The sequence below is a fragment of the Staurois parvus genome, unplaced genomic scaffold, assembly GCF_062004578.1.
Source record: "Staurois parvus isolate SC_StPar_1 unplaced genomic scaffold, SC_StPar_1.0 ptg000938l, whole genome shotgun sequence".
Lineage (NCBI taxonomy): Eukaryota > Metazoa > Chordata > Amphibia > Anura > Ranidae > Staurois > Staurois parvus.
The window spans coordinates 1,037,291-1,063,235 of NW_028318734.1; the positions used below are offsets into that span (position 1 = coordinate 1,037,291).

The following is a 25,945-nucleotide window of genomic DNA, read 5'->3' on the forward strand; positions in this document are numbered from 1 at the left end:
AAACAGTGGCAGAGGTTTCCTCTGCCACTGTTTTCTGATGGCCTCGGAAGTCGACTTCCACCAGGCCTTTCTATGGGCATTCCATGATCACAAAAAAAACACAAGCCCCAGCAGGGAACTAGGTCCTGAAACACTAGACAGAAATAACTGGCTTGCCTATAGCAGAGAGGGGGTTTATACCAGGACTGCCCATAGGTGGTGCTGTCTTCTTTTTTTCTGCCTAGTGTCCTATTCCTGTAGATGGCGCTATAACCCTATGGTCATGAATGGAAAAACGCTGTGCCTGTCAATGAACTTAAGAGAAATACAAATATCTGGAGAAAAGAAGCATGAAAGTTAAAAAAAAAAAAAAAAAAAAAAAAAATCTCTGTCTTTTGAAGGATTGGAAAGGGAGGATTTATAGTATTTTTTTTTTTATTTGCATGGAGATCAGCTTCAAGAAATCAATTTCTGCACACAAAGAAGAAGAAGAAAATAATTTGATTCGAGTGTGTAACCATAATGTATGTAAAGCGGCCATACGGGAACATTCTCGGAGAGAGGGAAAACAATTTTTTCTCCTCATCCCATTGATGTTGCTTTGACCCTGGACTAAAATGGTTGATTGCAACCGCCAACGTTGCAATCATCAAATGATTGCATTTATAAGGCTGGATTCACATCTCTACATTCTAGTAGTATATGTAACATGCGCTGATTTTTTTTTTTCTTTTTTTTACAATGCCACCCAAACGCAGTAAGAAAACATACCTGTATTGTAGCACGCCGAAAGCCGCGGCCTTGTTAGGCACATAAGGGTACATTGGAAGCCCAATTATTTTGAATGGGATTTATTTATTTATTTCAGGTACTTATATAGCGCCGTCAATTTACGCCGCGCTTTACATATATATTGTACATTCACACCAGTCCCTAACCCTCAAGGGGCGTACAATCTAAGGTCCCCAACTTACATTCATACATACAAATTTTTTTATTTTTTTTTAAGTCTGCGAAAGTGCGAAAAACGAAAAGCCGTAAGTGAACAAGAAACGTGCTAGTGCAAAAGCAACACAAAAAAGTGCACTTAGGGGTGTGCTTTGTCCACCCCCCCCCCCCGAAGGGGTAGGATCTCTACCCTGATCCCCCGGGGCACGAAGCTCCTGACGGAGACGAAGGTTCCCATATGGTCCACCTAGCCAAAAGGCCTGGCGGACCCCTTTCCTTGTGGCTAGCCTAAGCCAGCCACCAAGTACTAGGTCAGGGGGCTCTCCCGAAGAGAGATCCCCTAAGGACAGGGGAGGAAGGAACCAAAAGGCCACACATCCTCCCCCTAGACTTCAGGGTAGGCCCGAGGACCCACACTCTACATTCATACATACACATACTAGGGCCAATTTAGACAGGATCCAATTCACCTACCAGCATGTCTTTGGAGTGTGGGAGGAAACCGGAGTACCTGGAGGAAACCCACACAGACACAGGGACAACATGCAAACTCCAGGCAGGTGGTGCCGTAGTTGTGATGCGGTAATACATCAGATATCGCTCTCCACTTCTTGACAGAGGCCTATTCCTATGATAGTAGTTGTGTTTTCACAACACTGCTTTTTCAGGTGTTTGCCATGAAATGGAGATGATAAGCAGCTTAAACCACTGAGTTTGGCTCCCGATAATTTTTTTTGGTGACACTGGCTGTTAGGCACTTTCTGGTCCAACAAATATATATATAGTCCATTGAAAATACTTCAATATTAGAACACACTGAGCGCTTGTGTGGGCACAAATTCACCCTAAAAGGAGCACGCACGTGCAATCTAAAAATGAGACATCGTGGACGTCCGCCATGGTACAGGAGCAGAGAGTTAACGGAAAGGTCTCTGCTGGTTGGTCACTCAGGGGTTAAAGCTGTGTGCAGGGTACTCTAGTTCTACAGTCAGCCCTCCCGAAATGCCCATCCGTCATATAAAGGACTGCGTGACAGAAGACTTCATCACAGCGTGACTCTGGGACAGCCCCAGGGAGCCCATGACATTCAGGGAAACTACAGAGGAGCTTGTACTGGCACTGAAGCCAGGCGTGGGAACAGGCCGTACGTGGGCTGGGAGCTGGAGGGGGAAGAATGTGCGGAGTACATTCAGCGTCTACTCTACACTGTGCAATAGGAAGAGAGAAAGAAAGAGAAAAGAAAAGAAAATTAGAGGAAAAATAAAAGAGAAGAAAGAGAGAGAAAAAAGAAAGAAAAAAAAGAAAAAGAGAGAAAGGAAAGAAAAGAAAGAAAAAAAGAGAAAGAATGGGAGAGAAAAAAAAAAAGAGAGCAAGAAACAGAGAGAGAGGGAGAGAGAAAAAAAGAAAGTGAGAAAGAGAGAGAGGAAGAGAGAAAAGAAAAGAAAAAGAGCAAAAGAAAAGAAGAAAAAAAAGAGCGAAAGAATGGAAGAGAAAAAAAGCGCAAAAATTAGAGCAAGAAAGAAGAAAGAAGAAGAAAGAAGCAAGAAAAAAAAGAAAAGAGAGAAAGGAAAGAAAAGAAAAAAGAGAAAGAATGGGAGAGAAAAAAAAGAGAGCAAGAAACAAAGAGAGAGAGAGGGAGAGGGAGAGAGAGAAAAAATAAAGTGAGAAAGAGAGAAAAGAAGAAAAAAAAGAGCGAAAGAAAAGAAAAAACGAGTGAAAGAATGGAAGAGAAAAAAAGAGCGAGAGAGAGAGAGAGAGAAAGAGAAAACGAGAAAAGAAAAAAAGAAAAGAAAGAAAGGGAGAACATATGAAAGAGAAAAGAGAGACAAAGAGAGCAAGAAAAATGGAAAGAGGAAGCGAAAGGGAGGGAGAGAGAGGTAGAAAGAGAAAAGAAAAGAAAAGAAAAAGAAAAAAAAGAAAAGGAGAAAAGAAAAGAAAAAAGAATGAAAGAAAAGAAAGAATAAGAGAGAGAAAGAACAAGAAACAGAGATAGAAAGAAAAAGAGCGCGCACGCGAGAGCGCGAGAGAGAGAGAGAGAGAGAGAGAATGTGCAGAGTACATTCACTGTCTACACTACAATGCACAATAGAGAGAGAGAGAGAGAGAGAGAGGGGGGAAAAAGAAAAGAAAAATAGAGGAAAAAGTAAAAGAGAAGAAAGAGAAAAAAAAAAAGAAAACGAGAGAAAGGAAAGAAAAGAAAAAAGAGAAAGAATGGGAGAGAAAAAAAAAGAGAGCAAGAAACAGAGAGAGAGGGAGAGAGAAAAAAAGAAAGTGAGAAAGAGAGGAAGAGTGAAAAGAAAAAAAAGAGCGAAAAAATGAAAAAACGAGTGAAAGAATGGAAGAGAAAAAAGAGAGCGAGAGAGAGAGAGAGAGAGAGAGAGAGAACGAGAAAGGAAAAGAAAAGAAAAGAAAGAGAAAATAAGAAAGAGAAAAGAGACAAAGAAAAAGAGACAAGGAGAGCAAGAAAAATGGAAAGAGGAAGCAAAAGAGAGGGAGGGGGAGAGGGAGAGAGAGAAAGAGAGGGAGAGAGATAAAGAGAGGGAGAGAGAGAAAGAGAGGGAGAGAGAGAAAGAGAGGGAGAGAGAGAGAAAGAGAGGGAGAGAGAGAGAAAGAGAGGGAGAGAGAGAGAAAGAGAGGGAGAGAGAGAAAGAGAAAGAGAGAGGAAGAGAAAGAGAGTGGAAGAGAAAGAGAGAGGAGGAAGAGAAAGAGAGAGGAGGAAGAGAAAGAGAGAGGAGGAAGAGAAAGAGAGAGGAAGAGAAAGAGAGAGGAAGAGAAAGAGAGAGGAAGAGAAAGAAAGGAAGAGAGAAAGAAAGGAAGAGAGAAAGAAAGGAAGAGAGAAAGAAAGGAAGAGAGAAAGAAAGGAAGAGAGAAAGAAAGGAAGAGAGAAAGAAAGGAAGAGAGAAAGAAAGGAAGAGAAAGAGAGAGGAAGAGAAAGAGAGGACGAAAAAGAAAAGAAAAAAGAAAAGAAAGAAAGAATAAGAGAGAGAAAGAGCAAGAAACAGAGATAGAAAGAAAAAGAGCGAAAGAGAGAAAAAGAAAGAAAGTGAGAGAAAAAAAAGACCGAGAGAGAGAGAGAGAAAGAAATAAAAAAAAAGAGGTAGAAAAAAAAAAGAAAACATAGTATGGAAAGTTATGAATTACTCTGATGATGAAATATCCTGAAAGTGACCACTTAATTCATCATCCTTATCCTGGATGTTGTAAAAATGTAAATCTACTCTGGTAAAATTCAGCAGACCTTTCACAGGACATCCGGGTGAAAAGGAGCAGACAAAGCCCGAACACTCCGGCTTTATATCTGCACACTGAGATTTGATGTCAATCAGAAACGAAGAATTCTGGCAACTATAGAGACCATCTAATCAGAGAATTCAGGGTGTATCATGAACACCGGTGTGCATGGTGGGAGCACTCAGTGGGTGGTCTGTGTTCCCGGAGTTACTTAGATGTTGAATTCTCCTACTTGATGTTTAAGTATTACAGACATCTTAGTCTCTGTGGGCCGTGATAGCAGCCAGCGATGGTGCAGCTGTTGGATCTGGGGGATTATCTCAGGATTGGACACAAAGAAGTATACATCAGCATCATCTCCAATCACCAACTCACCTCGGCGGAGGAATACCCTGAAGACGAATATCTGGACATGTCAAAGTCATCGTCACTGAGAGAGAGAGAGAATGGAAAGAGAACAGTTCATTATTGGGATGCAATTCACAGGAGGGAAGAGAGAGAGGAGGGAAGAGGGAGAGGAGAGAGAGAGGAGAGAGGGGGGGGGGGGAAAGAGAGGAGATAGAGAGGGGGGGAAGAGGAGAGAGAGAGGGGGGGGAGAGGAGAGAGAGGGGGGGGAAGAGGAGAGAGAGAGGGGGGGGGAGAGGAGAGAGAGGGGGAGGAGAGAGAGGGGAAAGAGAGAGAGAGGGGGGAGAGAGAGGATAGTATTGAAAGTTATGAATGACTCTGATGATAAAATATCCAGAAAGGTACCACTTAATTCATCATCCTTATACTGAGTATTGTAAAAATGTAAATCTACTCTGGTAAAATTCAGCAGACATTCAAGGGCATGGAGAAGTGAGAGGATGGAGGAAGAGAGGGAGAGGAGAGGGTGGAGGTAGAGGAGAGGGTGGAGGGTAGAGTGGGAGGAGAGGATGAGGGAGAGGAGAGGGTGGAGGAAGGAAGAGGGTGGAGGGAGATGGAGAGGTTGGAGGGTAGAGTGGGAGGAGAGGATGAGGGAGAGGAGAGGATGAGGGAGAGGAGAGGATGAGGGAGAGGAGAGGATGAGGGAGAGGAGAGGATGAGGGAGAGGAGAGGGTGGAGGAAGGAAGAGGGTGGAGGGAGAGGAGAGGGTGGAGGGAGAGGAGAGGGTGGAGGGAGATGGAGAGGTTGGAGGGTAGAGTGGGAGGAGAGGATGAGGGAGAGGAGAGGATGAGGGAGAGGAGAGGGTGGAGGAAGGAAGAGAATGGAGGAAGGAAGAGAATGGAGGGAGGGGAGTAGTTGGAGGAGGGAAGAGGTAGGAGGGAGGGGAGCGGTTGGAGGAGGGAAGAGGGTGGAGGGAGGGGAGAGGTTAGAAGGAGAGGGTGGAGGGAGATGGAGAGGGTGGAGGGAGAGGAGAAGGTGGAGGGAGAGGAGAGGGTGAAGAGAGGAGGAAAAGGTGAAGGGAGAGAAGAGGGTGAAGGGAGAGGAGAGGGTGGAGGGAGAGGAGAGAGTGGAGGGAGAGGAGAGGGTGCAGGGAGAGGAGGTGTAGAGAGAGGCGAAGGTGGAGGGTAGAGGGAGAGGAGAGGGTGCAGATAGAGGAGAGGGTGGAGGGAGAGGAGAGGGTGCAGATAGAGGAGAGGGTGGAGGGAGAGGAGAGGGTGGAGGGAGAGGAGAGGGTGGAGGGAGAGGAGAGGGTGCAGATAGAGGTGAGGGTGGAGGGAGAGGGAGGAGGGAGAGGGTGAAGGGAGAGGAGAAGGTGGAGGGAGAGGGGAGGGTGCAGATAGAGGAGAGGGTGCAGATAGGAGGAGAGGGAGGAGGGAGAGGGGAGCGTGCAGATAGAGGTGAGGGTGGAGGGTGAAGGGAGAGGGGAGGGTGCAGATAGAGGAGAGGGAGGAGGGAGAGGAGAGGGAGGAGGGAGAGGGGAGGGAGAGGGGAGGGTGGAGGGAGAGGGGAGGGAGGAGGGAGAGGGGAGCGAGGAGGGAGAGGGGAGGGTGCAGATAGAGGAGAGGGTGCAGATAGGAGGAGAGGGAGGAGGGAGAGGAGAGGGAGGAGGGAGAGGGGAGGGAGAGGGGAGGGTGGAGGGAGAGGGGAGGGAGGAGGGAGAGGGGAGCGAGGAGGGAGAGGGGAGGGTGCAGATAGAGGAGAGGGTGCAGATAGGAGGAGAGGGAGGAGGGAGAGGGGAGCGTGCAGATAGAGGTGAGGGTGGAGGGAGAGGGTGAAGGGAGAGGGTGAAGGGAGAGGAGAAGGTGGAGGGAGAGGGGAGGGTGCAGATAGAGGAGAGGGAGGAGGGAGAGGAGAGGGAGGAGGGAGAGGGGAGGGAGAGGGGAGGGAGAGGGGAGGGTGGAGGGAGAGGGGAGGGAGGAGGGAGAGGGGAGGGAGGAGGGAGGAGGGAGAGGGGAGGGAGGAGGGAGAGGGGAGGGTGCAGATAGAGGGGAGGGTGCAGATAGAGGGGAGGGTGCAGATAGAGGAGAGGGTGCAGATAGAGGAGAGGGTGCAGATAGAGGAGAGGGTGCAGATAGAGGAGAGGGTGCAGATAGAGGAGAGGGTGCAGATAGAGGAGAGGGTGCAGATAGGAGGAGAGGGAGGAGGGAGAGGGGAGCGTGCAGATAGAGGTGAGGGTGGAGGGAGAGGGTGAAAGGAGAGGTGAGGGTGGAGGGAGAGGAGAGGGTGCAGATAGAGGCGAGGGAGGAGGGAGAGGAGAGGGAGGAGGGAGAGGAGAGGGAGGAGGGAGAGGAGAGGGAGGAGGGAGAGGGGAGGGAGGAGGGAGAGTGGAGGGAGAGGGGAGGGAGGAGGGGAGGGTGCAGATAGAGGGGAGGGTGCAGATAGAGGAGAGGGTGCAGATAGAGGAGAGGGTGCAGATAGAGGAGAGGGTGCAGATAGAGGAGAGGGTGCAGATAGAGGAGAGGGTGCAGATAGAGGAGAGGGAGGAGGGAGAGGGGAGGGAGAGGAGAGGGAGGAGGGAGAGGGGAGGGAGAGGGGAGGGAGGAGGGAGAGGGGAGGGAGGAGGGAGAGGGGAGGGTGCAGATAGAGGGGAGGGTGCAGATAGAGGGGAGGGTGCAGATAGAGGGGAGGGTGCAGATAGAGGAGAGGGTGCAGATAGAGGAGAGGGTGCAGATAGAGGAGAGGGTGCAGATAGAGGAGAGGGTGCAGATAGAGGAGAGGGTGCAGATAGAGGAGAGGGTGCAGATAGGAGGAGAGGGAGGAGGGAGAGGGGAGCGTGCAGATAGAGGAGAGAGGGGAGGGAGAGGGGAGGGAGAGGGGAGGGAGGAGGGAGAGGGGAGGGTGCAGATAGAGGGGAGGGTGCAGATAGAGGGGAGGGTGCAGATAGAGGGGAGGGTGCAGATAGAGGGGAGGGTGCAGATAGAGGGGAGGGTGCAGATAGAGGGGAGGGTGCAGATAGAGGAGAGGGTGCAGATAGGAGGAGAGGGAGGAGGGAGAGGGGAGCGTGCAGATAGAGGTGAGGGTGGAGGGAGAGGGTGAAGGGAGAGGAGAAGGTGGAGGGAGAGGGGAGGGTGCAGATAGAGGAGAGGGAGGAGGGAGAGGAGAGGGAGGAGGGAGAGGAGAGGGAGGAGGGAGAGGGGAGGGAGAGGGGAGGGTGGAGGGAGAGGGGAGGGAGGAGGGAGAGGGGAGGGTGCAGATAGAGGGGAGGGTGCAGATAGAGGGGAGGGTGCAGATAGAGGAGAGGGTGCAGATAGAGGAGAGGGTGCAGATAGAGGAGAGGGTGCAGATAGAGGAGAGGGTGCAGATAGAGGAGAGGGTGGATGGAGAGGGGAGGGAGGAGGAGAAGGTAAAGGGAGGGGGTGGAGGGAGAATGTGAGGAACTTTGAGTGCCGGTATTCTAGCACAGCTTAAAACTATTTCAATATCATCATTGAATTGTTATGTGACTTCTTTGCAATAGACAGATAAAAAGAGACATATAAATAAAGAGAGATCGAAAAACAGAGGGAGAGAGTTAGATTGGAAGGTAGAGAACCAGATATACAGACAGTGAGAGAGAGAAAACCTTATGGGCAGAGGGAGAGAATAAAAAAGAGAGTGTGTGATGTATAGAGAGCGAGACGGACAGAGTAAGATAAAAAGACATCAAGGTGGAGACAGATGGACAGAGAAAGATAAGAAAGAGAGAGAAGATTGATAAAGAGAGAGCGAGCGCACAAGATGGAGAGTTATATAAAAATGTAAAAGAGAGATATAGACAGAAATAGAGATACATGGATACAATTACGTGGATAAAGGGCTTGTTCACATAGGCGGCCAGGCAATAAAATTAGGCGGTTGAGCAGGTCATTCCGCTGTGGATCAACTGCCGCCCCCCCCCCAAAAAAAAAAATCACAATGGTGGCCAGAATGGGTTGTGCACATGCTACAGAGGCGGCAATAATAGTCAGGCAGTGTCACCGCTGAATGTCACAGATTCACATGAATAGGGCTGTGCAGCAACCGTCTTCCAACCATATGTAATGTACGCGGTTGTGGTACGGTGGTGCAGACTTTCATGGTTAGTCTAGGTGGTGAGAAGGTGGCATATCACATTCCAGCCGCTCTGTATACTGTGGACCACTTTTCAGAGCAGTGGAAAAGCCTGCGCAAGTGTGAAAGAGTCCAATGCAAGAGAGGTGGATAGATAGATAGAGAGGTGGATAGATAGATAGAGAGGTGGATAGATAGATAGAGAGATGATGGAGAGATAGATAGATGGAGAGATAGAGTAGATAGAGTAGATAGAGTAGATAGATTAGATAATAGATAGATAGATAGATAGATAGATAGATAGATAGATAGATAGAATATAGATAGATAATAGATAGATAGATAGATAGATAGAATATAGATAGATAATAGATAGATAGATGATAGATAGATGATAGATAGATAGATAGATAGATAGATAGATAGATAGATGATAGATAGATAGATAGAATATAGATAGATAATAGATAGATAGATAGATAGATAGATAGATAGATAATAGATAGATAGATAGATAGATAGATAATAGATAGATAGATAGATAGATAGATAGATAGATAATAGATAGATAGATGATAGATAGATAGATAGAATATAGATAGATAATAGATAGATAGATAGATAGATAATAGATAGATAGATAGATAGATAGATAGATAGATAGATAGATAGATAGATAGATAGATGACAGATAGACAGATGATAGATAGATGACAGATAGACAGATGATAGATAGATGACAGATAGATAGATGATAGATAGATAGATAGATAGATAGATAGATAGATAGATGGATGGATGGATAGGTACCTGTCTGTGTCCAGAGCTACGAGGGGCTTTTCATCCGGACTCTGGTCTAGGGAAGAATAGCCTTTGTTTGGGACGACCAGCCTGGAAAGAGAGGACAATATATTGTTCTAGTCCTAGAGATCTGGAGGACATGAACGGCCAATTTCCATTTTGTTTCTTAATGTAGCCTATAAGATCTGCTTACAAAGAGCACTAGGCTGTACAGTACCCTGACACAAAGTCATATCTCTGTTTCTGTGAACATTATCGGTAGCTGGAACAAAATAAGGAAGACTGTTTTGAGTTCCCTGACATATTGTAGAAATAGAATGGTGATCCTGCCAGTCCCCCTGCTTTCCTATTGGAAACTGACCATGCTAGGCATAGAAGCACATCCTTCCCACAATGGTAATTTTTTCTGGCCGTGCTGGGAGAACAGCCTGCTTGTCCTCCAATAGTCAGACTTGTGCTGACATGACCGTGGAATAACATCCTTACAGGATGTCTCCAAATTGCAATTCGACCTCAATGCACTGTGTAATTGGGGGACTATGGGGCCAATGAGGTTTAATGTTGATAAATGTAAGGTTCTGCACTTGGGGGCTAAGAATACGCATGCATCATACACACTGGGGGGGGTACAACTGGGGGGGTCAATGGTGGAAAAGGATCTGGGGGAATCAATGGTGGAGAAGAATCTGGGGGTTCTGGTAGATCACAAGCATAATAATGGCAGCAATGCCAAGCTGCGGGTTCTAAAGCGAGCAAAATCCTCTCTTGTATTAGGAGAGGTATAGACTCCAGAGAGAGAGATATCATCCCTCCCCCCGGGTACAAATCATTAGTAATACCTCATTTGGAACATGCAGTTCAGTTTTTGGCACCAATTCACAAAAAAGAACATTGGGGAACTGGAGAAAGTACAGAGAAGGGCAACCAAACTGATACGAGGCATGGAGGAGATCAGCTATGAGGAAAGAATAGAGGAACTGAATTTATTCTCTACTGAGAAGAGGAGATTAAGGGGGGATATGATCTCCATGTATAATACATAAGGGGGGATATGATCTCCATGTATAATACATAAGGGGGGGATATGATCTCCATGTATAATACATAAGGGGGGATATGATCTCCATGTATAATACATAAGGGGGGATATGATCTCCATGTATAATACATAAGGGGGGGATATGATCTCCATGTATAATATATAAGGGGGGATATGATCTCCATGTATAATACATAAGGGGGGGGATATGATCTCCATGTATAATACATAAGGGGGGATGATATTATCTCCATGTATAATACATAAGGGGGGATATGATCTCCATGTATAATACATAAGGGGGATATGATCTCCATGTATAATACATAAGGGGGGGATATGATCTCCATGTATAGTACATAAGGGGGGATATGATCTCCATGTATAATACATAAGGGGGATATGATCTCCATGTATAATACATAAGGGGGGATATGATCTCCATGTATAATACATAAGGGGGGATATGATCTCCATGTATAATACATAAGGGGGATATGATCTCCATGTATAATACATAAGGGGGGGATATGATCTCCATGTATAATACATAAGGGGGGATATGATCTCCATGTATAATACATAAGGGGGATATGATCTCCATGTATAATACATAAGGGGGGGATATGATCTCCATGTATAATACATAAGGGGGATATGATCACCATGTAATATACATAAGGGGGGATATGATCTCCATGTAATATACATAAGGGGGGATATGATCTCCATGTATAATACATAAGGGGGGGGATATGATCTCCATGTATAATACATAAGGGGGATATGATCTCCATGTATAATACATAAGGGGGGGATATGATCTCCATGTATAATACATAAGGGGGGATATGATCTCCATGTATAATACATAAGGGGGATATGATCTCCATGTATAATACATAAGGGGGGATATGATCTCCATGTATAATACATAAGGGGGGGATATGATCTCCATGTATAATACATAAGGGGTGATATGGTCTCCATGTATAATACATAAGGGGGGGATATGATCTCCATGTATAATACATAAGGGGGGATATGATCTCCATGTATAATACATAAGGGGGATATGATCTCCATGTAATATACATAAGGGGGGATATGATCTCCATGTAATATACATAAGGGGGGATATGATCTCCATGTAATATACATAAGGGGGGATATGATCTCCATGTATAATACATAAGGGGGGGATATGATCTCCATGTATAATACATAAGGGGGATATGATCTCCATGTATAATACATAAGGGGGGATATGATCACCATATATAATACATAAGGGGGGATATGATCACCATGTATAATACATAAGGGGGGGATATGATCACCATGTATAATACATAAGGGGGGACATGATCTCCATGTATAATACATAAGGGGGATATGATCTCCATGTAATATACATAAGGGGGGATATGAGCACCATGTATAATACATAAGGGGGGATATGATCTCCATGTATAATACATAAGGGGGATATGTTCTCCATGTATAATACATAAGGGGGGGATATGATCTCCATGTATAATACATAAGGGGGATATGATCTCCGTGTATAATACATAAGGGGGATATGATCTCCGTGTATAATACATAAGGGGGGATATGATCTCCATGTATAATACATAAGGGGATATGATCTCCATGTATAATACATAAGGGGGGATATAATCTCCATGTATAATACATAAGGGGGGATATGATCACCATGTATAATACATAAGGGGGATATGATCTCCATGTATAATACATAAGGGGGATATGATCTCCGTGTATAATACATAAGGGGGGGATATGATCACCATGTATAATACATAAGGGGGGATATGATCTCCATGTATAATACATAAGGGGGATATGATCTCCGTGTATAATACATAAGGGGGATATGATCTCCGTGTATAATACATAAGGGGGGATATGATCACCATGTATAATACATAAGGGGGGATATGATCTCCATGTATAATACATAAGGGGGATATGATCTCCGTGTATAATACATAAGGGGGATATGATCTCGTGTATAATACATAAGGGGGGATATGATCACCATGTATAATACATAAGGGGGGATATGATCTCCATGTATAATACATAAGGGGGATATGATCTCCGTGTATAATACATAAGGGGGATATGATCTCCGTGTATAATACATAAGGGGGATATGATCTCCATGTATAATACATAAGGGGGATATGATCTCCATGTATAATACATAAGGGGGGGTATGATCTCCATGTATAATACATAAGGGGGGGTATGATCTCCATGTATAATACATAAGGGGGGATATGATCTCCATGTATAATACATAAGGGGGGATATGATCTCCATGTATAATACATAAGGGGGATATGATCTCCATGTATAATACATAAGGGGGGGATATGATCTCCATGTATAATACATAAGGGGGGGGATATGATCTCCATGTATAATACATAAGGGGGGATATGATCTCCATGTATAATACATAAGGGGGATATGATCACCATGTATAATACATAAGGGGGGATATGATCACCATGTATAATACATAAGGGGGGATATGATCTCCGTGTATAATACATAAGGGGGGATATGATCACCATGTATAATACATAAGGGGGGATATGATCTCCATGTATAATACATAAGGGGGGATATGATCTCCATGTATAATACATAAGGGGGATATGATCTCCATGTATAATACATAAGGGGGGATATGATCTCCATGTAATATACATAAGGGGGGATATGATCTCCATGTATAATACATAAGGGGGGGATATGATCTCCATGTATAATACATAAGGGGGGATATGATCTCCATGTATAATACATAAGGGGGGATATGATCTCCATGTATAATACATAAGGGGGGATATGATCTCCATGTATAATACATAAGGGGGGATATGATCTCCATGTATAATACATAAGGGGGGATATGATCTCCATGTATAATACATAAGGGGGGATATGATCTCCATGTATAATACATAAGGGGGGATATGATCTCCATGTTTAATACATAAGGGGGGATACGATCTCCATGTATAATACATAAGGGGGGATATGATCTCCATGTATAATACATAAGGGGGGATATGATCTCCATGTATAATACATAAGGGGGGGATATGATCACCATGTATAATACATAAGGGGGGATATGATCACCATGTATAATACATAAGGGGGGATATGATATGAAGGAATTTTTCTCCTGCAGGAGCAAATTGGATTATGCCTTGCTGGATTTTTTGCCTTCCTCTGGATCAATGGTAGGTGTGGGATTATAACTTTTTTTTTTTTTTTGAACTGGATGGACTTTTTTTCTTTTTTCAGCCAGACTATGTAACTACCCCCCCCCCCCCAGCTCTTCACTGGGAAGATTAGTGTACTGCTGTTTCTCTGCCTCCTGCTGACACCTCCCCCCTGCAGTCTCCCCCCCCTCAGCTCTCTAAGCCTCTTATGCAGCTGAGCATGAGATCACTTGCACAGGTTTAATATATACTTTAAAGTGGGATTTTAGCATCTTCCCTTCCAGAACAGGTGAAACACAGGTGGACTTACCTTGTTCTGGCCATGACGTTGTTCTTTTTGGGCTGTTGGTTCACCGGGCTTCCTACATTGCCATTTTTCAGGGACCCTTTCCGGGCCATCTCCCGCTGCTTTTCTGTGGACAGAAGAGAAGATCGTGAGATGCAACGAATAACGCCACAAATGAATGATGAGGCTATGGACCCTGCTTGGGTCTTGATGACATCCGGACCCTAGACCGATAGATAGGGGTGCAGACACTCCTGGGACCGGTCTAGCCGGGTGGAGCGAAGGATTGGGTAAGTAAATATCCCTTCACTTTTCGAGTCATAAACAAGCAATTAACCCTTGCAGTGCGGGCGCAGCCCTCTAGAAGGAATCGTTTTTTTATCTGCTCGAAGTTGGGATTTAAAGGTATCAAATCGATCAAATAACTGCCAATGCTGTGAAGGAAACATTGCAACTGTGCGAAAGTCATGAACCCCTCTCTATTTCCCTTCAAGGCTAAACTTTGGGGAACCGGAAAGTTCATTCATTGAAAGTTGTAGGTGGTTTGCACCCTTGAAGGTTCTCTACTGCCTGCTACAGGAGAATGTACCCCACCAGCCACAAAATGCAATGCCAGGGTCTAAATGACCAGTAATTTGGGTCCAGACATGGCCAGTTTAGGGGCAATTATTATATTATTATTCAGGATTTATATGGCGCCAACAACTTGCTCAACGCTACAATATAACGGGAGACAATACAGAAACAATACAGATCAATACAAGAGGGATAGGAGAGCCCTGATCCTGGGAGCTTACAGTCTAAGAGGGAGGGGCTGGTGGTACAAAAGGTAGTAACTGTGGGGGATGGACTGGTTGGAAGAGTAGAAGATTCTATTATTAGCTGAGGGCAGGATAGGCTTCCCTGAAGAGAGAGGTTTTCAGAGATCGCCTAAAAGTGAGCAGAGTAGGCGATAGTCTGATAGATTGGGGTAGAGAGTTCCAGAGGATGGTGGAAGCTCTGGAGAAGTCCTGGAGACGAGCATGGGAGGAGGAGACAAGGGAGCTAGAGAGCAGAAGGTCGTGCGAGGAGCGGGAGAGTAAGGTTTGGGTGCTATTTGGATTTAATTTTTTCATTTGGATCAATTATATGGCTTTGTAAAGAGGACCTGAGGTGCTTTGGGGTGGGGGGGCTCCAGGCCCCTGACCATTTGTACCTCTCCAAAAACCACAGCACCCAACACTACCGCTCTACCTAAAACCGGTAAAGTAGTCAATATTGGCTTTTCATGCATTTTTCTTCTTCCGCAGTCAGCAGTAAGGAGATACACGGGTATATTTTAGAAGTGTTCCCTCTTGAGGGGAATCCAAACCAGACTCCAGACAGATCACGGCTGGTGTGATCGGAATTTTGATAAATTGCGGATTACAACCGCCGTATCCTGATATCTATTCAGCTCACATCGCCCCATCACGGCGTGCAGTCAGAGCGCGGATCCGCTGTTCGCTCAGCACAATGTATCCGTCTGAAGATGGCACGAGGCCAAGGATGCCTACCGCAGGGAAGGAACATTTTTCATCGGTGATCGGGATGATGTCATGGCAGGAAGCGCAGGCCGCGGAGACGCACTGAATATAACACACAGGGATATTTATAGGTACGCAGACCGGGAAGTGTCCCCGGGGTCACTCGGCTCACGTTTCTAATCTCATCAGAGGCAGGGCAGATTTGCCAGATGGGACTGATGTGATTATGCAATCTGAAGTCTGGACGGCGATAAAAGGAAATTCCAGGATTTTCAAACAAATACGTGTTTTTTTTGCTTACCTGAGATTCAGTTTTTGATGAGATGTTTACATTTTAACCCCTTCAAGTCCGGATGCCTTCCCCCCCTTCCAGTCCGGACGCTTTCACCCCCTTCCAGTCCGGACGCTCTCCCCCCCCTTCCAGTCCGGACGCTTTCACCCCCCTTCCAGTCCGGACGCTTTCAACCCCCTTCCAGTCCGGACGCTTTCAACCCCCTTCCAGTCCGGACGCTTTCCCCCCCTTCCAGTCCGGACGCTTTCCCCCCCTTCCAGTCCGGACGCTTTCACCCCCTTCCAGTCCGGACGCTTTCACCCCCTTCCAGTCCGGACGCTTTCACCCCCTTCCAGTCCGGACGCTTTCACCCCCTTCCAGTCCGGACGCTTTCACCCCCTTCCAGTCCGGACGCTTTCACCCCCTTCCAGTCCGGACGCTTTCACCCCCTTCCAGTCCAGACGCTTTCACCCCCTTCCAGTCCGGACGCTTTCACCCCCTTCCAGTCCGGACGCTTTCACCCCCTTCCAGTCCGGACACTTTCACGCTTCCCCCCCCTTCCAGTCCAGACGCTTCCCCCCCCCCTCCAGTCCGGACGCTTTCCCCCCCTTCCAGTCCGGACGCTTTCACCCCCTTCCAGTCCGGACACTTTCACCCCCTTCCAGTCCGGACACTTTCACCCCCTTCCAGTCCGGACACTTTCACCCCCTTCCAGTCCGGACACTTTCACCCCCTTCCAGTCCGGACACTTTCACCCCCTTCCAGTCCGGACACTTTCACCCCCCTTCCAGTCCGGACACTTTCCCCCCCCCCTTCCTGTCTGGACACTTTCACCCCCTTCCAGTCCGGACACTTTCACCCCCCTTCCTGTCTGGACACTTTCACCCCCTCACCCCCCTTCCAGTCTGGACGCTTTTACCCCCCTTCCAGTCCGGACGCTTTCCCCCCCCTTCCAGTCCGGACGCTTTCCCCCCCTTCCAGTCCGGACGCTTTCCCCCCCTTCCAGTCCGGACGCTTTCACCCCCTTCCAATCCGGACGCTTTCACCCCCTTCCAATCCGGACGCTTTCACCCCCTTCCAGTCCGGACACTTTCCCCCCCTTCCAGTCCGGACACTTTCCCCCCCTTCCAGTCCGGACGCTTTCACCCCCCTTCCAGTCCGGACGCTTTCACCCCCCTTCCAGTCCGGACGCTTTCACCCCCTTCCAGTCCGGACGCTTTCCCCCCCTTCCAGTCCGGACACTTTCCCCCCCTTCCTGTCCAGACTTTCACCCCCTTCCAGTCTGGACACTTTCACCCCCCTTCCTGTCTGGACACTTTCACCCCCTCACCCCCCTTCCAGTCCGCACGCTTTCACCCCCCTTCCAGTCCGGACACTTTCCCCCCCCTTTCAGTCCGGACACTTTCCCTCCCTTCCTGTCCAGACACTTTCACCCCCCTTCCTGTCCGGACACTTTCACCCCTTCACCCCCCTTCCAGTCCGGACACTTTCACCCCCCTTCCAGTCCGGACACTTTCACCCCCTTCCAGTCCGGACACTTTCACCCCCCTTCCAGTCCGGACGCTTCCCCCCCCCCTTCCAGTCTGGACACTTTCACCCCCCTTCCAGTCCAGACACTTTCACCCGCTTCCAGTCCGGACACTCCCCCCCCCTTCCAGTCCGGACACTTTCACCCGCTTCCAGTCCGGACGCTTTCCCCCGCTTCCAGTCCGGACACTTTCACCCCCTTCCAGTCCGGACGCTTTCCCCCCCCTTCCAGTCCGGACACTTTCACCCCCCTTCCAGTCCGGACACTTTCTGGTCCCCCACAGTACTTCCTGTCCAGGCCAATTTTCAGCTTTCAGCGCTATCACACTTTTAATGACAATTGCGCGGTCATGCAACACTGTACCCATATGAATGTTTTAGCTTGAGACAGATAAAGCTTTATTTTGGTGGTATTTATTCACTGCTGGGATTTTTATTGTTTTTTGCTATATAAATGAAAAAGTCCAAACATTTTGAAAAAAAGTGTTTTTCCTATACTTTTTTGCAAATAAATAATCTTTCTTCATAATACTTGGCCAAAATGTATTCAATTATCTTTTTAGTAAAACAAAAAATAACCCAGATTAGTTTATAACCCAAAATTATAATTTTTCTAAATTTGTTTTACATTTTTACTTTTTATATTATTTATGTTTTTTTTTAACATACTGTCACCCTAGCAGTACAGTGTCACCATAGTGACACTGTACTACTTGTGGGGGGTGATGAAGACCCATGAAGTCTGTTAAACAATCATTTCTCCTCTGTTGCTGCATTCCTGCAGCCATTGAGAAATACTGTGTGAGCTGTGATTGGTCACAGCTTGTAACATGGTACAAGGCTGTTGTGAATGGCCCTGCACCATGTGATCTCTGTGATCATTCACAGATTTCACAAGTAGTAAGCAATGATGTCAGAAGTGAAATCTTGCGTACTGCTCTGCATGTGATCACCGATTGGCCAATCACTGATCACATGATCGGGACCTTGCAGAGAGGGCCCGTAGAACGATCGGTGTTCCACTGTGTCCTCTGGACAGAGCGGGCACCGGATCGCAGTGCTGCGCACTCCCAGGGAATGCGCACAAGCAGGGAGAGGGGAGGACATTTATAAACGGCCACCCGACCCTGCACTGCCACCGTCTGGCCGTTTATATACATGGGTCGGACAGGAAGTGGCTAACATACTTGATGTTCCATGTTTGTTGGTTTGTGCAATCTATTATACACTATACAAATATCGTCCCTGCTAAAAGACTGCTTCATGTGAACCTCTCAGTAAGGGCTCCTGCACACAGGGTATCTGAATTTCTAATCTGAATGCTTTTTACTCCTGGAAGGAAAAAAAAAGCTTAAAAAACTGCGCCTAAACGAGCCTGCAATACGCGGCTTTAGGCACATCAAGATTTGAGCACTTATGGACTCCATTGGCCAGAATACTAGTTTATTCTGGCCAATGGAATGAATGGAAACTCAAGTGCTAAATGCTCTAGCGTCAAGGTGCTTTTAGATGCATCAAGTGTTGTTCCTGTCCACAAGCTTCTCTCTTGAACGCGCTGGTGATGTTTTTTTTTTCCAGCCTGTAAATGCCTACGTATGCACGGACACATAGTCTAACATAGAAGTGCGTTACAGGCAGAAAAAAAAAGTCCAACGCCTGTAAAAGAGGCATTTTGTTTTTGTAAGCCCAGTGTGCATGAGACTTAATACAAAAAGACAAAGAGAGGGCGCACAGGCCTAGTAAATTACCTTTAAAAATTGATTTATTGTGTAAAATGTGATATACTCACAAAAGAATAAAAGTCAAAAGGCACATCATGAGAAATACAGCAAGGTCCAATCTCCCTGGAAGGTGTCTGGTTGGGGACTATAGACCTCCAAATGGTTGATGCGCTTTGAGGCAATGACTTCCTCAGAGCCACTACCAGATCATATTGGTAGTGGCTGAGGAAGAGGCATTGCCTTGAAACGCATCAGAAATTTGGAAGTCTATAGTTCCCAACCAGACACCTTCCAGAGAGACTGGACTTTGCTGTATTTCTCATGATGTGCCTCTCAATGCCTCTACCTCAGAGCCACTACCAGATCATGTTGGTAGTGGCTCTGAGGAAGAGGCATTGCCTCGAAACGCGTCAACCATTTGGAGGTCTATAGTCCCCGACCAGACACCTTCCAGGGAGACTGGACCTTGCTGTATTCTCATGATGTGCCTCTCAATGCCTCTTCCTCAGAGCCACTACCAGATCATGTTGGTAGTGGTTCTGAGGAAGAGGCATTGCCTCGAAACGTGTCAGCCATTTGGAGGTCTATAGTTCCCGACCAGACACCTTACAGGGAGAATGGACCTTGCTGTATTTCTCATGATGTGCCTCTCAGTGCCTCTTCCTCATAGCCACTACCGGATCATGTTGATAGTGGCTCTGAGGAAGCCTCTACGGAAGCGTTTCGAGGCAATGCCTCATTGCCTCGAAACGCGTCAACAATTTGGAAGTTTTTAGTCCCAAACCAGACACCTTCCAGGGAGACTTGACCTTGCTGTATTTCTCATGATCTGCCTCTCAATGCCTCTTCCTCAGAGCCACTACCAGATCATGTTGGTAGTGGCTCTGAGGAAGAGGCATTGCCTCGAACTGCGTCAGCCATTTGGAGGTCTATAGTCCCCGACCAGACACCTTCTAGGGAGATTGGACCTTGCTGTATTTCTCATGATGTGCCTTAGACTTTTATTCTTTTGTGAGTATATCACATTTTACACAGTAAATACATTTTTAAAGGTAATGCACTAGGCCTTTGTGCCCTCCCTGTCTTTTTGTATGCAGTTCATTTGGATTCCCCTGGTCCGTTGAGGGCAGCAAGGCGTGCATTCCATAGGCTATTTATGTATGGTCATAATCACTGCGGAGTCCATCGTCCAGCGCATTTTTCTTCATGCATGAGACTTAAGTCTCCATGAATAATTTCTTGACGTTTGAGAATGTCACCAGCACACCGAGGATCACCGATATGGGCCCAAAGGTTTTAGTGAACGATCACATAGTTACAGCAAGGCAATGTTTCGGAGTCTCTCAGGACACCATCATCGGGCTTGTGATGATGGACTTGGTCACGTCTGATGAAGGGGTCCTGTGAAACGCCAAAACTTTGCCTTACCATACACCAAATATTTACATTTACTGTATGTCCGATGATCAGGACCATCAGGAGGATCACAGATTTGTGTGGACCCCTTGTATCCCGAGCAGCTGGCCCCATATTTCCAAAAACACTAAAAGTCTATCTCTAGACAACACTTTCTGTAGCATAAAATAGATTGGGGAAGGGTTTTTATTGCTGTCAGAGTGTCCATTGTGGACAGAGCCACCATTACCCCATACAGCCTCCATGACAGGGCCTTCTAAATATGAATGGCAACACAGCCATGTACAGTATATCTGTATATCATGTATGTCTGATGATCAGGACCATGGACAGTGTCCACCACATGTACATCTACACTCACCGGCCACTTTATTCAATACACGTGTTCAATTGCTTGGTAACACCAGCACACCGAGGATCACCAATACGGGTCCAAAGGTTTTAATGAACGATCACATAGTTACAGCAAGGCAATGTTTTGGAGTCTCGCAGGACCCCTTCATCAGGCTTGAGATGATGGACTTGGTCACAAGCCTGATGAAGGGGTCCCGCGAAACTCCAAAACGTTGCCTTGCTGTAACTATGTGATCGTTCATTAAAACTTTTGGACCCATATTGGTGATCCTCGGTGTGCTGATGACATTCTCCCTTGCGGATTCTGTTCAGTTCCAGTCGACGGTTACTGCAGCACCCACTTATACACACCGCCATTTTTAACGCAGGAACGTGTGCGTTTGGATTGTACACTTTAATTTCTTGATATGTCACAACATAGAATATACAGAAACATCAGTTTTCAGAAGAGCTTTTATCATTAAAAGACGGTCTTTACATCTGATAATCAGGACCATGGACAGTGTCACCATAAACCAAATATGTACATTTACTATATGTAGGATGATCAGGACCATGGACAGTGTCACCATACGCCAAATATGTACATTTACTATATGTAGGATGATCAGGACCATGGACAGTGTCACCGTACACCAAATATGTACATTTACTATATGTCCGATGATCAGGACCATGGACAGTGTCACCATACACCAAATATGTACATTTACTATATGTAGGATAATCAGGACCATGGACAGTGTCACCGTACACCAAATATGTACATTTACTATATGTAGGATGATCAGGACCATGGACAGTGTCACCATAAACCAAATATGTACATTTACTGTATGTCTGATGATCAGGACCATGGACAGTGTTACCATAAACCAAATATGTACATTTACTATATGTAGGATGATCAGGACCATGGACAGTGTCACCATAAACCAAATATGTACATTTACTATATGTAGGATGATCAGGACCATGGACAGTGTCACCATAAACCAAATATGTACATTTACTGTATGTCCGATGATCAGGACCATGGACAGTGTTACCATACACCAAATATGTACATTTACTATATGTAGGATGATCAGGACCATGGACAGTGTCACCATAAACCAAATATGTACATTTACTATATGTAGGATGATCAGGACCATGGACAGTGTCACCATACACCAAATATGTACATTTACTATATGTCCGATGATCAGGACCATGGACAGTGTCCACCACATGTACATCTACACTCACCGGACACTTTATTCAGTACACATGTTCAATTGCTTGGCAACACAAATTGCTAATCAGCCAATCAAATGGCAGCAACTCAATGCATTTAGGCATCTAGACGTGGTGAAGTCAACTTGCTGAATTTCAAACCGAGCATCAGAATGGGAAAGAAAGGGGATTTAAGTGACTTTGAATGTGGCATGGTTGTTGGTGCCAGACAGGCTGGTCTAACTATCTCAAAAACTGCTGATCTACTGGGATTTTCACGTACAACCATCTCTAGGGTTTACAGAGAATGGTCCGAAAAAGAGAAAATATCCAGTAAGCAGCAGCTGTCTGGGTGAAAATGCCTTATTGATGTCAGAGATGAATGGGCAGACTAGTTGGAGATGACAGAAAGGCAACAGTAACTCAACCATTCGTTACAACCAAGGTATGCAGAATACCATCTCTGAATGCACAACACCTCGAGCTACAACAGCAGAAGACCACAATGGGTGCCACTCCTGTCAGAACAAAAAATAAAGGCTACAATTCGCACAGGCTCACCAAAATTGGACAATAGAAGATTGGAAAAAACGTTGCCTGGTCTGATGAATCTCGATTCCAGCTGTGACATTCAGATGGTTGGGTCAGAATTTGGCGTAAACAACATGAAAGCTGGTGGTGGTGTTGTCATGGTGTGGGGGATCCATCCTGCCTTGTATCAATGGTTCAGGCTGGTGGTGTCATGGTGTGGGCGATCCATCCTGCCTTGTATCAATGGTTCAGGCTGGTGGTGTCATGGTGTGGGGGATCCATCCTGCCTTGTATCAATGGTTCAGGCTGGTGGTGGTGGTGTCATGGTGTGGGGGATCCATCCTGCCTTGTATCAATGGTTCAGGCTGGTGGTGTCATGGTGTGAGGGATCCATCCTGCCTTGTATCAATGGTTCAGGCTGGTGGTGTCATGGTGTGGGGGATCCATCCTGCCTTGTATCAATGGTTCAGGCTGGTGGTGGTGGTGTCATGGTGTGGGGGATCCATCCTGCCTTGTATCAATGGTTCAGGCTGGTGGTGTCATGGTGTGGGGGATCCATCCTGCCTTGTATCAATGGTTCAGGCTGGTGGTGGTGGTGTCATGGTGTGGGGGATCCATCCTGCCTTGTATCAATGGTTCAGGCTGGTGGTGTCATGGTGTGGGGGATCCATCCTGCCTTGTATCAATGGTTCAGGCTGGTGGTGTCATGGTGTGGGGGATCCATCCTGCCTTGTATCAATGGTTCAGGCTGGTGGTGGTGGTGTCATGGTGTGGGGGATCCATCCTGCCTTGTATCAATGGTTCAGGCTGGTGGTGGTGGCGTCATGGTGTGGGGGATCCATCCTGCCTTGTATCAATGGTTCAGGCTGGTGGTGGTTGTGTCATGGTGTTTGTGGTTCCATCCTGCCTTGTATCGACAGTTCAGAATGGTGGTGGTGGTGTCATTGTGTGGTGGTTCCATCCTGCCTTGTATTCATTGTTCAGGCTGGTGGTGTCATGGTGTGGGGGATCCATCCTGCCTTGAATCCATTGTTCAGGCTGGTGGTGGTGGTGTCATGGTGTGGCAGATCCATCCTGCCTTGTATCGACGGTTCAGGCTGGTGGTGGTGGTGTCATGGTGTGGTGGTTCCATCCTGCCTTGTATCAATGGTTCAGACTGGTGGTGGTGGTGTCACGGTGTGGGGGATATTTCCTTGGCACACTTTGGGCCCCTTAGTACCAACTGAGCATTGTTTAAACTCCACAACCTACCTGAGTATTGTTGCTGACCATGTCCACCCCTTCATGACTCCAGTGTCCCCATCTTCTGATGGCTCCTTCCAGCAGGATAATGCATCATGTCACAAAGCCCAAATCATCTCCAACATGACAATGAGGTCACTGGACTCCAATGGCCTTCACAGTCACCAGATCTTCCATCCAATAGAGTACCTTTGGGATGTGGTGGAACGGGAGATTGGCATCATGTATGTGCAGCCGACAAATCTGCAGCAACTGTGTGATATCATCATGTCAAGATGGACCACAAGCTCAGAGGAATGTTTCCAACACCTTGTTGAACCTATGCCATGAAGAATGAAGGCCGTTCTGAAGGCAAAGTGGGTCCAACCCGGGACTAGCAAGGTGTACATAACAAAGTGGCCGGTAAGTGTATGTCTGATCATCAGGACCATGGACAGTATTCACCCCATACTGGATATATACATTTATGTCTGATGATCAGGACCACGGACAGTGCCACCACATTTTGGATATATATATTTATGTCTGACCAGGGCCAAGGACAGTGCCATTACATATATATACAGTTATGTCTGATGTTCAGGACCACAGACAGTGCCACCACATCCCGGATATATAGTTATATCTGATGTTCAGGACCACATACAGTGCCACCACATCCCGGATATATACAATTATGTCTGATGTTCAGGACCACATACAGTGCCACCACATCCCGGATATATACAGTTATGTCTGATGTTCAGGACCACAGACAGTGCCACCACATCCCAGTTATATACGGTTATATCTGATGTTCAGGACCACATACAGTGCCACCACATCCCAGTTATATACAGTTATGACTGATGTTCAGGACCACAGACAGTGCCACCACATCCCAGATATATAGTTATGACTGATGTTCAGGACCACAGACAGTGCCACCACATCCCAGATATATAGTTATGTCTGATGTTCAGGACCACAGACAGTGCCACCACATTCTGGATATATAGTTATATCTGATGTTCAGGACCATAGACAGTGCCACCACATCCTGGATATATAGTTATGTCTGATGTTCAGGACCACGGACAGTGCCACCACATCCTGGATATATAGTTATGTCTGATGTTCAGGACCACAGACAGTGCCACCACATCCCGGATATATAGTTATGTCTGATGTTCAGGACCACAGACAGTGCCACCACATCCCGGATATATAGTTATGTCTGATGTTCAGGACCACATACAGTGCCACCACATCCTGAATATATAGTTATGTCTGATGTTCAGGACCACGGACAGTGCCACCACATCCCGGATATATAAATTTATATGTGATCAGGACCATGGACTGAGCCACCACTGCCACCACCAGTATGTGCTGGCACTGGCCGTGATCCTGAACACCAGACATAACTGTATGTATCCGGGATGTGCTGGCACTGTCCATGGTCCTTATCACACATCTAGATAGATAGATGCCACAACACACTGATATACAGTACTGTGCTGTGAAAAAGTATTTGCTCCCTTTCTGGGCTTTTGTTTTTGTCAAACTTAAAAGTATTACTAAACCCCCAACAGTCCAATAAGTCTGTAGATGCAGGAAAGCATGCGTGTTATACTCACTGTGGAACCTAAGGGGTTAATCCTCTGCACTGTGTAAAAAGGATGTTTGATCCTGTCTTCTCTGATCCTCCCCTTCTTCCAGTGCCCCCCTCTTATCTCCTGATGAGACATATCATATGGAGTCACTCTGCACATGCTCGATTAAGTGTGTATTGCTAGAGAGGTTTTTTTTTTCTTAGGAGAGTGCATGTGATCAACACAGGGCCAATCAGCACTGTCCAGATAGATCAGGTGTTCTGCATCCTCCTAGAGCAGAATTAAAACTCCTCCTACAAGCTTTAAGCAGTGCTCTGCTGGATACTGATAGAAGTCACAAGACTGCTCTAACTGCTGATGAGAAAAGGGATTTATCAGTTTATATTTACTAAAATAATTGTATTTCCATGTTCTGTGTACTGTGGGAGACCAGATATAGTGAATGCAGGGTCCGGGGAGAGCGGATATAGTGAATGCAGGGTCCGGGGAGAGCGGATATAGTGAATGCAGGGTCCGGGGAGAGCGGATATAGTGAATGCAGGGTCCGGGGAGAGCGGATATAGTGAATGCAGGGTCCT

General features: G+C 46.5%; 1 protein-coding gene across 1 annotated transcript in view; it reads right to left on the minus strand.

Moving 5' to 3' along the window:
* Positions 1-14,110, minus strand: part of FAM219A (family with sequence similarity 219 member A) — a 37,213-nt gene extending 23,103 nt beyond the window's left edge. The window contains exons 1-3 of the mRNA XM_089656788.1: positions 14,012-14,110; positions 9,403-9,483; positions 4,534-4,588 (exon numbers count right to left, since the gene is read on the minus strand). Of these exons, the coding sequence (XP_089512914.1) occupies positions 4,534-4,588; positions 9,403-9,483; positions 14,012-14,100 (225 nt within the window). The 5' untranslated portion in view covers positions 14,101-14,110. The remainder of the gene's footprint in view (positions 1-4,533; positions 4,589-9,402; positions 9,484-14,011) is intronic.
* Between the last annotated feature and the right edge of the window lie 11,835 nt (positions 14,111-25,945).